Here is a 14082-nt window from a genome sequence, read left to right as displayed (position 1 = left end):
TCTGTGGGCTGAACCTCATTAGCTGCACTGAGCATTAGCCTCCTGGAATTGATTCTCTTTTTTTTAGCTATTTTAATATTCCAGATAGCTTTTGAGACCCTGGGACAGGTATTTGTTCAACATAGCTCCTGATTTATATCAGGATTCTGGTTCTGAGTTAGATGGGTGAAGGCTTGGGCTTTGGGTTCCCATAGGAGTGCTTTGACACTAAACTACAGATGGTGGTAAAGCTTTCTGTCAACTGAACGTTAATAAAAAATCATGCTTTTGACACGAAAAGAAATTCCCTATTCAAAGTTTCCCTAAAACTTATGTGGACCTATTAAAAAAATAATTCTGCAGCAAATTGATATTTCTTTGCATAAATCATTTAATTGAAAAAAGGCTGAGTAGTTTTGATTAACAGGAGCATTACAGTAATGCTTTCTAGACAGGATTGGGATCTCATTGGGTACCTGCCCACACATAAGGGACAGGAAAGCTGTGTCTTTGAGTGATTAAGATAATCACTGAAAAATACAAGATTAGGAAAGAAAGGGAATAAAAATTATCACCTTTCTCATTTTTAAATAAAGTATATAAGCTATGAAGATACTAAATGAAATTACCCAGATTTAAAAACAAGTCCATGAGAAATTTTAGGACCCAAAGTCCTATCCAGTGTCAGAACTAGACACTCACCTTTCCTGCCCATTAGTGTGCAACTCCAGAAGCAGCAGGATGGAAGCTTATCTTCAGACTTGACTTAACAAAATGTTTTAATAATCTCAGCTATGAAATGCTTGGAGCTGATCTTGGATTTTACAATAAGAAGCAAAGTGGTTGTGATAGTCTATGTTATGTAAATTATATGCAAAGTATATTGGCATGCAAATTTAAACGCTGAAAGAAAATCATTCTTTTCTAAACCAGAGAAGAGAGTTTTTCACTCAGATAAGCCAGAATCTGCAGATAATTTTTTTAACATACTGATGGTGTTTCATTACATCTTTAAATATATAATAAATATATAAAATAAAAATAATTTTGTCTCCTTTCTAAACAAGTTTCAATTTCTCTACTTTGCTGGTACCAAGTAGGCAAAAATGCTTAAAGTCTGTCAGATAAGATCATATCAGGATGCCATAATATTAAAAAATATATTATTAATGTGTGAAATTTTAAATTGGCATTTTAATACTTTACTATTTTGGTTTCAACAGTCAAAGTTTGGAGTAGATCCAGGTGTTGTGTGTGACCCTGTTGGTCAGTAATGTCCACAGTGGCTAATACCATGTTGTTATAGCTGGGTTTTATCCATTAGACAATGAAATGTTCCTCTGTCTACTGACATGTTGAACTTTGGAAACGCTAATGGGCAGACGCAGAATATTTCAGGAATAGGTAATGTTCACAGGGCATGACAAGACACACCTGCTTGTCCCTCTGGCTCACCAATAACACAACAGTGCTATTAACCATATTTTGTTAGGTCTGACAAGACAAAACAGAGCAATAGTGGCTGTGTCTGCTGTCTTGTCTCTGTTTTATCTTTTTCATTTTGAGCTTGAGTTTTGTGCCAGACTAATAGCCGGTGGCAATGGACTGGGGAAATGAAACTTTTGCTAAGATTAGGGACTGTGCAGAAAACAATGTGTGAAATTCTGATTTGACAAGGATGAACAGACTGGTGAGGGCACTGAGACATTTTGTGAAGTGAAACCATGTTTGTACTCAATATGCCTTAGAAAAAACAGTAAGAACAGAAGTACCACAAGATCCCACCCAGGAGACAATAGAATGGCATCCTCATTATAGCAGTCAGGGAATAAAGGAAGTGTGGAGTTTATTCTGCCCTTTCTAATTACTGGTAGCTTCTATTAATTGATGGTAGTGAAGCAATGTGTGTGTTGTTGTGCTCTGGGGTGAATATCCTTGTGAGACTGTAAGTTCAACAGTTGTCATGCAATTTGGAGTTGCAGACTGGTAATTTTCGTAATTAAATCTCAGGAAATAAACAAAATATGGCAACTTGATACATTTTGAGCAATTAAATTTCTGCTGAAATTTCTGCTTCATCCTTGGGACTCCCAGATTCTCAGCCAAATTCTGTCTCTGATTAAGAATGCAAATAGCCAAAAGAAACAGAAGAAGGAAGCCATCTTTAATATAGCTGAATGTCACAACAATATATTGTATTGGCACCTGCCTTTAATTTAGAGCATAGTCTAAAACATCTGCCATCGGACCACAGGTCGGGAGAGCAGAATGAAAAATTGTATCAACTGTGGCTTTTCTGGCTCAGGAGAACAGGAACCACATAACCCCTCTGTAGTGAAATGGTTTATTTGCAGGGTTTGAATGCAGTATTCCTGCTCAGCTGTAGACAGGATGTAGAGCTTTCAGAGGAAGATCCTTTCCTTGCTTCATGCCAGGTCTCTTTAAATGCTTATTATTAATTACCTTGATGTAGCAGGTACAGGGAACCACCAGGATGCATTCCCTCATGCTAAATACCTGACAGATTACCAGATGCTCAGGGGTTTGCTGGATCATTTCCTGAGAAGGTAAGTGGTACATGCAAGGGTGCAGTCCTGCTCGTTTACAGAAACTTTACCCCAGCTCTTGTTGCATGGGACACTGGAGGAGTGGGCAGTAGCAGATCCATGGTTTCCAGATCTCAACCCATAAGACTGGCTCTGGCTTTTCCCAGGGCTTTGAAAGACTGGCTCACAGTTTTCTGCACCCTTATCCTCCAGTGAGATATGAGCCCACTGATTAGAAAAGTGACATTATCCACCCAAACTTATCTGTACAGACACTTAACTGAATCATCTATGACAGGAGTGTAGTCAGCTGAGCTCTATAATCAGCAGAGTCCAGCTATGATTGGAATTGCCTTTTATTTCCCATCACTGATTAAAGAGAAAGTCAAAAGCTGGGACTGCATAGTTAAATGGAATTCAGTTTAAAAGCTAAGACTGAATAGGTCTCTGTTCTATATAAGGTGTCAAGATGATTCTGTCATATAAATAACTAGGTAAACTAGGATATGACAGTCTTCAGTGTTGGCTGCAGGTGCAAATGATGGAATAATGTTCACCGAGCTCCATGTCAGTCTGATAAGCCTGTCCTGGGGGTTCCTGACTCATCTTCAGCCATTTGTGGCTATCTTTGACAGAGCTCTGAGGCTGTGCCCGCAGAGTGTGTGAGCACACTCAGCTTGAGCAGTCAGATCTCAAAGTCCAGCAGGTCTCCATCCCTTGTGCATTTAGTTCTGTCCTACACTTCATGTAGCACATGCATTGATGTTCCAGTGGGTGATTTACCTGCCAGGGCAACCCTCTGACAGCTGCTGGCCTATGTAAGCAGTGAATAGTTTGTAGTCTGCATTAGTTTCATAGCTGATCAAGAGTCTTTTCTAGTAGCCTGAAACCCTCTCTTTACTGGCAAGTTCCCTAATATTAACTTTTGAACACAAAGAGAATAAAGAGCTCATTCTTTTTTGGCTGATGTTGAGAAGTGATATGGGGTCAGCCATGCTGACAGGGCACTTTGTAAGGGAAGAGGAAGGCATTTGAAATATCTAAAGGATATTTCCTTCTTTTCTTTTCCTTTTTACTTTGTGTTAAAGATGTATGACTTCCCAGTCAGCGCAGTTTGCAGTGCGCCTTTGTTTTCCAAATTAGAAAAACCAAACAAGCTGTTTCTCAATATAGTTGTTGGGCAGTTTGTTGCATCAAGCTGTGAGCAGTGTATGCCACAGAAAGAGCCCTGTCTGATGCCAGCACAGGAGGTGTGTGATGGAGATACAAAAATAGTGATGCCACTCAAAGTGTATGCAAACAACTGTGGTTCTCTTCTGGTAGTGTAGAAACCCCTGGTGCATCCTTGAATCTCAATGCTAACTCAGAAGGACAAGGTAATAATGTTGTCATCTCTTATTTTTGTTCTTTCTTTCCAGTGCTTCCTCCCTCCCTCCAGAAGAGGGAGACAACTCTCCCACACTGTAAAATTCAGAAGTTTAGAAGGATGAAATACCTTTGAATTTATTGCTTTGAAATAATTTACTTGAGAGTGTATGATTTTCCAGGGCAGGGAAGGCATTACAGGTCATTGTTAGAAGTCATCAAGTCTTTTTGCCAAAATAGTTTGCAATTTATGGATACTACATTGAATGCTAAGCAGTTGGATAAAGAAACTGAGCCTATTCCTTTCTGCCAGTAGTTTCCATGTAGTTCTTGATATTGGGGATGTCTTCTTCGCTTTGATTTTAAAATTGTTTTCATTTCTGTTCTATTCAGAACAAGTCAGTATAATATTTCCTCAAAAGCTATTTACTGAATTGGCTTAGCATTCATTTTTATTTAACATTAACTTGGTGAATGAAAATAAAGAAAAAAATGCTCAAATGGAATTGAATTTCAGGTTTCTATCAAACACATAAATGTGATAGTGTGAAATAGAGTAAAAAGTGTTAAAAAATTGTAGAAGGGAAGCACTGCTCATATATGCCAGTTGGTATCTGTTCCTCATTGATTTTCAGTCAGCTTCTAGTCATCTGACTCTTTACATCTTATGAAATATAATGCAATATATAAAAATAAATCATCTGGATTGCAGCATGCAGCATTATGATGTCAAGGGTAAATGAACCCATTGAAAAAGCAACAGATGCACTTCATTGATTGCATTTTTTTAGATTTTATCAACCAGCGTGCAGATTTCGTCTGTCTAAACACAACGTAGTCACCATTTATCTCCTATAAAATCAGTCAAAACAGAAACTCCTTTGTAATCAGTTTGACTCAGTGATGGTTTGGGTGGTGGTGGTGCTGGCAGAGGGAATCACTTTTCTCCAGCAATCCTCAGCCAGCCAATGCACACATCTTATCAGGGGTTACCTAGCAACTGTATGCTGCCGTTAGTTGAAGTATAGTGATTAGTTAATAGCCCATGACTTCACAGGTTACTTTCTTTACAATTACATAGAAGTATTTAGCATTTGATTTCTTTTGAAAACCCTTTCTCATACAGAAATTAATATCAGGTCAGATTATGACTGGGGTTTATCTCGCCAGTGTAGAGTTAGCAGTAAGTGCTTCTTTTCCTCCACCTTCCCCATCATATTTTATGTCTTTCAGATGATTGTTACAACTTAAGTACATTACCAAGGGAAAATTATGAAGTGTCAAAAAGACATCTGTGGAATTTTCTGGAACTTTTTATAATTTAAATTTTAACTGAGAATTGCATAATGAACTGACTGTTTGTGTCTCCCATGTCATACTAGGACTGGACAAGAGAAAAGATCTTTCAATTGCAGCAGTATCATAGGGCACATTCATTGCCCACTATTTCAGATATTACAACATGTTGTAAATGGGACTTGACTGCCACACATACTTTTCTCAAGCCTTCAGCAGCCTTGGTACCACCCTTGACATGGTATTTTTCCTTGGGGTACTTTTTTTACCCTTTTTTTTCTTTTGACCTTTAAACTTTCTACTAAAACCATGCCATTTTCTCTTTTTATTTTTTTTCAGTAAGATCTTTATTTTTTTTTTCTGCAAAGATCACTCTAAAGTTTACTCTAAAAATCCTCTAAATCCTCCCTCTTTTCTGTAGGATGCATTTATGAAATTTGGAACAGTGCATTCTCTAGATTAGTAGGAAAAACACAGGTCTGTACTGCCCAGGTGAGCCAGCCATCCTTCAGGCATGCAGCATTTGGTTCTGTATGAAGTCCATAGCTCCAAGAGGGACAGAGGTGAACTGTCAGCTGCACCTTATTCTTCCTATGGCCCAAATGACCATGACTGTAATGCCCATCCATGCTGACTGCAAGGTCATTTGTCTTTTTATGGTGACTTTTCCTCATATTGCTGTCATATTTCAAAGCCTGTCTGCTTCTACAAGCATCTGGAGAAACAAAAACACAGTCTTGAAAACATTGTCTGAAGGGACCCTGGATCCATCTCGTCTCTTCTCCTTCTCAAAATGGGGTAGTTGCCAACCCTGTATCAGATTTTCTTTCTGTACTGGCACTTTGAGTGCCATCATTAGAAAATGAGAACAAGTTTTTGAAGGCGGAAGGAAAAGGGAGGACTTTTCCCCCTTAGCTGTAAGGAAGTATCACCCTTTGGGTGCTACTAACTTGTTTGTGCAATCTGGTCTCATGCCTTTTCCAAGGATTTGTTTTCTGTCCTTTTAGATTTTTGTTGACTAATGGTGATATTGGTGTGTCCCTAGGAGAACCATCCTGGTTCTGGCATTCCTGCCATCTGGCACATGATAAATAATGATGATTTCTCTTTGTCTTCCTTCACCTGCTCAAAGCCATGCCTCAAACACTCTGCATGTAATGAATGTATCTGCCACAGATGTCTTTGGGGTGACAATCACCCATAATCACATTCCCTGTCCTGCCAGGCCTGGGCAGGGTGAGGAATGCCATCATTTTCATGGCTTTATACCTTGTGGACTGGCTGGTTGAACTAGCTTGACAAACAAACCTAAAGTTTCCTGCAGCTATTTCCCTTCTGTGTATAACCAGAGGCTTTGCATGAGTGTACAGTCTTGTTTGGTCCTAGAGAAACTTTTAGAATTGACTAGAAATGTTCTGAACACAGTGACAGCTTATTCCCCTGCTCCTGCTTCCAGCTCTGAAGGAGCTCAGGACCATCTGCCTGCAACAGTTGTGATTGAAAATGCTGAGGGAGAAATGGAGGAAATGCTTTGGTTAAGTCTCAAACAAATACATTAGAATCATTAGAATGCAAGATAAAGCACAGATAGCAGAAAGTCTGCTACACCCATTTGTTCCTGCATACAAGGAAAAGAAGGAAAATTAAGGATCTTTCCTAAAGTCCTTGAGTTCACTTCCTTGGTCTAATTCCATGCCATAAACACCACTTGGCAGCTATCCCAAAAGGAAGAGCACAACCTTGCTTGCCAATGCCCTGCTAAGAAGAACTGTCCCCTTTGAAAGCAGTGGTGTAGCTGCCATGGAATTGCCATGGTCTCTTCAGACATCCCCCTGGGATTTTGTTGGTGTGGACTCCTTGAGTACAACCTTAGTCTGAGTTCCAAACACACATCAAATAGTTTTCGCTAGTCTTTAAAGCACAGACCAGGTTTCATATAACTTTCTTCAGGTTCAGGGCTTTCTTAAAAGTTTAACAAATTGCAGTTGATATCTCACAGACCTGTGCAAGTTATTCTTACAAGCACAGGGAAGAGCAGGCAAAGCTTTGTTCTGTTTGTCTCTTTTAATGGGACTTAAATATGCTACTAATGGTTATAAGGTCTATGAGAATTTACAAAGAGATAAATGTACAAAATGAATTTATTTCTACTGGGAAGTTAAGACAAAAATATGTTACAAGTTTATTATAAATTTTATGCTCCTATTGTAAGTCCTATTCCATGGACTACATATATCTGCATCACATAAGCCAAATTCATATTCACATGTTAGTGCAAACTAAACCCCAATACTTTTATAACTTAGTAAAATTTGAAGTGTTTTATGGGTGCAAGGGTGGAATTTTATTAATTGTAACAGAACAATAATTTCCATCATTTAATATCTAGTAATTTTAAGCTCTGATCTCATTAATAGGGTCAGATTTTGTTATTGTTGGGAAGGACCCTTTTAAAGATAGCTGCTGCAGTTTCTGAATAGAGATCATAGAGGTTGGCTTAGACTATCACAATGATTTATGTGGCTTTGGAGATATTTTATCATACAGCACTAAATATAAACTGGAGGTACAACAGATGGCTTTTGCCCTACAATCCATTTATGCTTCATTCTCTAATGTGCGGTTATCGCTGCATGTATACAGGATGTTTTGTCTTGCAGAAGTTTTCCTAAAGGATTGCAGCAGGATTTGTGCTGTCATTTATTAAGCAGCAGCCCCAGACCACAAAGTGGTGCTACACCGTGGCAGCTGCCGTTCTCAACAAAAATAACATTTTTCATGTGTCTGGCTCTTTCTCTCAGTCAGCTCTACAGCTACTTTAAATCATTCATATCTTGCTTTCTGTTTTGAGGAGTAAATATAGCTGGAGATTGACTGAAGGACCATTTCAGCATGTTTGGGCCTCTTAAAGAAGCACCATGTTCATTTGTAAAGTGGTTGATCAGTCTAGTGAAAGGAGCTGTTGCTACATCCCTGCCTCATTAGCTTTTTAACTGACTGTGTTGTATGTGAGCCCTGCTTGAAAGTACAGGGAGGTGTTTTGCTTCTGGTTTCATCAAAAGCAGCTTTCAAGCAGCAGCATAAAGATATGGGAAATTATTTGTTAAATTGAGCTAATAAGACCAAAACTGGGACCAAAGACTCCTGTCTCTCATTCCCATGTTCAGATATCCTTGGTTATTCTTTTCAAATAACTGGTGTTCAGATCCTAGCAGGCAGATTTGGAGTTACTAATGACATTCTGAATGGAGCCTCCCTGTCATCCTCAGGAGAGTGCACACAGCCCTGGGCTGGAGGAGCACTCTCTTGTTGGTTAAGTGACAATGTCACATACACAGCTCGTCTGGCAGTGGTCATATTGTTTCTCAGTTTGATGTGAGCATATTCGTTAACACTGATTGCACTGAGGGTTTTTAAGCTCCCAGAAGAGTATTTTACTGCATGTTTGATCCTCTTTTATTGCCACATTTCACACTCAACAAAAGCTTTGAACGGAGAGCCTCTGTATCCATTGGCATTGGGTAACAGCAGGTTTCATTCCCTTCTTTTACACACCTGTTTTACAGCACCTAAGTGAATGATTTTAAGGATAGAGCCTGTATATCCAAATCCCTCCAAAACCTGAACTGCTCTAGATACAAATGTCATCTAAATAGCAAATGGTTTATCTGAAGTCTGTGTTGTGTGCTCTGACACAAATGCTTGTCTGGCAGGTGTGAACAGCACCTGCCCCTCACACCTATGCTTCACATGCGCTCATGAACTCTGTGGTCTCCTTTTGAAAATTGTATTCCCTGTGAAAAGACTTGTCACAAGTTAAATTATCTGTGAGATCACTAACTCTGCCTCCATCCTAGTGTTAAATTCATAACAATTTCTGTCAACCCTCAGTATCAACAAGGACGTTTAATGAAACTCTTACAGTAGTAAAACCACAGCATTTTGGCATAGGTGATGATGAGCCAGAATACAGCCCTGGACCATGCCATTAACTTATCAGCTAGAGAATTCCTACTGGGCACATCCCTGCTTGTAGAGCTTTTTACTTTTTCTTTCTTCTTATTTTTAATCTAAAAGAGTAAACTTTGGCCTGACCTGGTATTTGTGTTGACATAAAGATGACTGAGTTTGCATTCAGATCTGGAGTTTATTTCTTTCAGGGTCTTTGCAGGCCTTACAATAAGGCATTTTAAACTATACTTATCTAAATGAATAATCATGTTTTGCAGGTAACAGTGTAAAGATTTTTTCTCCTGTGGCATTTATTTTCCCTGGTGTTTTCATTCTGTTGTTGTGCAACTAAATCCATCATTTAAATGTTCCCAATGTGAAAAAGAGATCAAGATGCCAGTATTTTGACAAAGGTTTTGTTTGACTAGGGGGAAGATGAACGAGTATCCAAAGGTTCAAAATACAGGGGTTAATTAGGAAAATTCTATGAATAAGTGACCATTGTGACAAATTTACCATCATAATTTATAAAGAAGTGACAGTGTATTCTATATACCACCATTTAGGCATCTGCTTTCAGCCTTGCTCTGCAATATGTATTTAAATGCTACATCTTCACCATCAAAGTGCAAAAAAACCACTGCAAAATTGGCACATAGTGCAGCAGGAGACAGCGTGTCCCTATTTTCAGCTCTTTGAATGTATCAGAGTGGAAGCTACTGGCTCTCAGGGTCGGATGTATGATGTTACTCTGCAGAAACTAGGGGTGAATTCTGGTCTGGGTAGCAGGCAGGAGACTTCTCTGTTTCTGCCTGGAAGGGATCCTGAGCAGCTGTAAACTGTGCACAAGAGATTTCTGGTGCAGGTCTGTAAGCATTAAAAATAATAATCAAAATATAGACTTTAAATGGCCATTGCAAAACAGAGCTGAACAAAACTGCCTGCAGTCTCATCAGTGACCTTTGCTGAACTTGTGATGCTGGGGCACTCAGTGTGCACTGACTCCAGCTCAGCCTCTGTTTTCACCCAACCTGCTAATGGAAAGAGCATGTTTGATTGCTGATTATCAGGGAGATACCTGCCCTGCTTCCTGCAGTTTGTAGTTAATGTTTAAAAACATGTTATTTTAATAATAAAATAAAATAAATAGTATCCACCAGGAAAAAACATTATCCCTTATTTCTAAAAATAATTACAATATGCATGTTAAAATTCAGAAGAGTGTGTCTCATGAATAGGAATCTAATTTCATGATTTAAATGCTGATGGTGCAGCTAGAAAGCAACTCAAGTACATAATACACCAACCTAAGATTCTCATATTTTTCTGTAATATCAATTCAGCATTAGCAACGCTAAGCCACCTGCTTTTTCCTTAATAGTGCACGAGTTATTAAGATCAATGTTTTAAATTATGTTTATGCTCTAATAGAAAGGATCTGGTTTCTTAATTTAAGAGGTGATTTAGTTTACCTGCTTTACTTGGCATATTAATTAGTAAGTCACTGTCTGTGTGTCATGTAAGATTAAATAATGCTGAATTGCTTTGTAAAAAAAACCAATCAGGAAAGATGGGTTTAAGAAACAGCTTGGGTGAAAGAAATTAGCATAAACTGAAGCAGATCATGACTGGGGGTAAGAGCAGTCTTGTGGACATGATTGAAAATTTCTAGTTAGAAAACTCAGAAATTTTTCTGCACTGTGTTGAAAACTTTATTTCACTTCTTATCAAGGCTCTTACTAGAGTTTCAAAAGTACTTTTTAATTTTGAATTATTTAGATTCAATGTTTAGCACGTGTCACTGTCATTTGATTTTCAAAGCTAGTCGGTACTCAAAGCTACAGTTTGAATCAGATGAGATCCAAAATGTCAGGCAATTTTGAAAATGAGGCTTCATTTTTGGAACTTTGCAGCATAAATTTTTTATACAGTAAACTGTATATGGGTTTAGGGTAGAAATTCCAGTAATCTATTTTTCTAACTCATGCATTACCTAGTCATATTAATCAAAACATGTATTTTCATGTTTAACTTTTAAGAATAAGTTTACTTAAATTGGTCTGGATTTTTTTTAAGTTACATCGAGATGAAGTGCTAACATTTGTGATTATAAAATATACAGTTAGAAATTTTGAGACTTTAATAACTTTTATGGAAAGGAAGATTAATCATTCTGATTATTTCTGAGTGTTGCCAGTGGCTTTGATGCCTAGAAAATACTTGTACTGAGAAATTTTCTTTTAGTGCTACAAGTGGAATTTTCCTGATGTTGGATATTTGTCAAGGGAAATTCATCAAGATGAGAGAGTTAATTTTTATTGACTTTATGGATTGTCAGAGCAAAGCAGAACTCTGTAAAATTTCTTGAATACCTCTGTGTCATATTGCAGGATAATATGGATAAGGAGACAGACTGCAGAACTGCAGGAGCCATTGACTTGTTGGTTCAGCCTTTCCTTGACCTGCTTTCTCATCTCAAGGAAATGCACAATTATGCTTGGGTGTTAAATAGTGAATTTGAATTCAAGCTCCCCTTGATAAAGCATAGCAACCAAATTTCCATCAGTAAAAAAACGAGATCTTCCTGGACATTTTATTTGGCAAGATAAAAGGCAAAGGCATTAGAACTTGCTTTAAATCTCTTAACATCTGAAGTTTGGAAAGAGTTGGGATGGTTCTGACTTGTCAAGAGATTCCAAAACTTCAGTACATGAGGACAGTTTCAATGGGATGCCTCTAGAGTGTGAGATTCAGGAATAGCCTTCCTCTTCTCTCTGCTTAGAGGCAGAAATAGAGGCTTTCACATCACAGGATGTTGGACCATGTTTCAGATCAGGGGGTATCCACAGAAGAGCTCAAGATACTGAAGCATCCAAATTAAATCCCACCATGTTTCAGAGTGGAGACTGGGAGAGAATCATCACATGGCCAGGGCAAGTGCAAGTGCCCTGATTCACTTCTCCACCTGTTCTTACTCTTCTCCAAGCACCCACCTGTGGTTGCTGCCACAAGAAGAGTGTTCAATATGTGCATTTTTGGTCTAACTTGGTTAGATCACTTCTATGTATTTAAAGACTCAGTAATCCACATCTTAGGTGTTCTATTAAGAAAATAGTTTCTCTTGTTCAACAGATCCTATTGTTGTAGATCAGTGTTTATATGCAGAAGTAGAAAAGACAAGGCTTATCTTGCAGAATGCAAAAGAGAAAGCTGATGATGATGTATATGATTTAGACTATGTCTTTTTTTGTCTCCATATATCTCCTCTGTCTGCTGCGCTGCTGCTTTGAAGACCCTCGACTCCCCACACGGTGGGGAGGAGGGAGCGCCGGCTAGCTGGAGAGCACAAGCAGCGGCTAGCAGCGGGGGGCACTGCCTAGGCGAGCCAGGGGCGTTCAGGCAGCGCCTTCGGCAGGCTGGTGCAGCGTTCGAGGAGCAGCTTTGGGTGAAGGAAGCGAAAGGAAAAGAGGACCTTTACTCCGGGATGCAGTCCAGAGAGGGTTTATTGTCTCCTGGGGGAGTCCGGGGAGCAAAGGCAAGGAGGGACAGTGACAATAACTTATAAAGGGGGTGGAACATAGGCAAAGATACAATACATGAACCAATGAGGGAAAACTGAGGAGGGGTATTGCACTTAACAGACATGAAAGGCAACGAATGATATTTGAGCCAGGGAGGGGCCCAGAGCACCTGCCCAATCACTCCCTGGGGAAGGGAGAAGTCTCTGGAAGAATGGGCAGGGCCCTGGGAGATGGACAGGGCTGGGGAGGGGAGAAAGTCGTAACAAAATGGAGGGTTGCCAGAGGAACGGGGGTGGAGACAAGGGGTTGGCAGCATGCCCAGACAGGGAAGGTACTATCTGGGGAAAGGGGGAACCAGGGCTGAACCATCAAACTGAAATATAGGGTTGAAACCGGGGAGAACATTATAAAATGGGGAGAACAGTACAAATTAGGGGAGAAACATAACTGGAAATTGGCCGCGCACCGCAACATCTCACCCTTTTTTAGTTTAAAAAAGGAAACGAAACTAAAAACTCAGTCTTTAAAAGTCAGTCTCTGAATTGAGTGATGATTGTTGTTCTTCAGTATCATCTGGACTTGAGATTGCAAACCCTGTGGGGATGGAGGAGGGGGGAGTGGTTGCATCTCTTCGTAAGGCGAAGTCTCTCGGCTCGAGTTCAGAGCTGCTGGGAGGGAGACGTGGTTGATCTGCGGTGCGGCGGTAGACAGAAGGCGGAGGAGTAACTTATAAATGATTGAAAATCTTGGGATAATACATAGGAGGGTGAGACAGAACAACAAACTTAAGCTTGCGGGTCGGGTTGTAACTGAAATAGACGAAGAAAATAGGTTAGCACAGAGGGTTCTGGGGTGGATGGTTCAGCCTGGGGGACACCGGACACGACGTTGACTTTGCGTTTCCGCCGGAGGGCGGGTTGAGTGACTTGGGGGGCGGTGTTTGGATTGTGTGTCTTCCCTGGAAGGAAGGGCTTTACCCACTTCGAGGGGACCCATTTGAGCCCAGCGGGGGTGGACACGCAAGCGTATCCACGGCCCCAGGTCACTAGGTCAAATGGCCCCTCAACCTTCCATGTCTCTGGATCCTTAATGAGGACGGGTGGTCGGTCTCTGAATTGGGTTGTGCTCTGGGTGTTAAAGTGCCTTGCGATGGGCGGGTTGAGGCACTCGAAGCTGCAATTTAAAAAGTTGATCGTGAACAGCGCCCTGGCCAGGCGGATTTGAGGGGACTCTACCTTCACTGCCCCACTCTGATGTTCGAGGGTTCTTTTGAGGCTCTGGTGGGCCCTCTCAACCATGGCCTGCCCTGTCGGGGAGTAAGGGATGCCGGTTTTATGACTTACTCCCCACTCTTGCAGGAAGCTTCGGAACTCCCTGGAGGTGTACCCTGGCCCGTTGTCTGTTTTGACCTCTTTAGGGATCCC

General features: G+C 40.2%; 1 protein-coding gene across 1 annotated transcript in view; it reads left to right on the top strand.

Moving 5' to 3' along the window:
• LOC115485364 (receptor-type tyrosine-protein phosphatase N2-like) overlaps positions 1-13384 on the top strand; it is a 187570-nt gene extending 174186 nt beyond the window's left edge. The window contains exons 8-9 of the mRNA XM_050970472.1: positions 12430-12672; positions 13226-13384. Coding sequence (XP_050826429.1) covers positions 12430-12672; positions 13226-13384 — 402 coding nt within the window. The remainder of the gene's footprint in view (positions 1-12429; positions 12673-13225) is intronic.
• The last annotated feature ends 698 nt before the right edge of the window (positions 13385-14082 follow it).

The sequence above is a fragment of the Serinus canaria genome, chromosome 2 (genome assembly GCF_022539315.1).
Source record: "Serinus canaria isolate serCan28SL12 chromosome 2, serCan2020, whole genome shotgun sequence".
NCBI lineage: Eukaryota > Metazoa > Chordata > Aves > Passeriformes > Fringillidae > Serinus > Serinus canaria.
The sequence above is the reverse complement of the archived record's forward strand: the minus strand, read 5'-3'. Positions and strand labels throughout refer to the sequence as shown.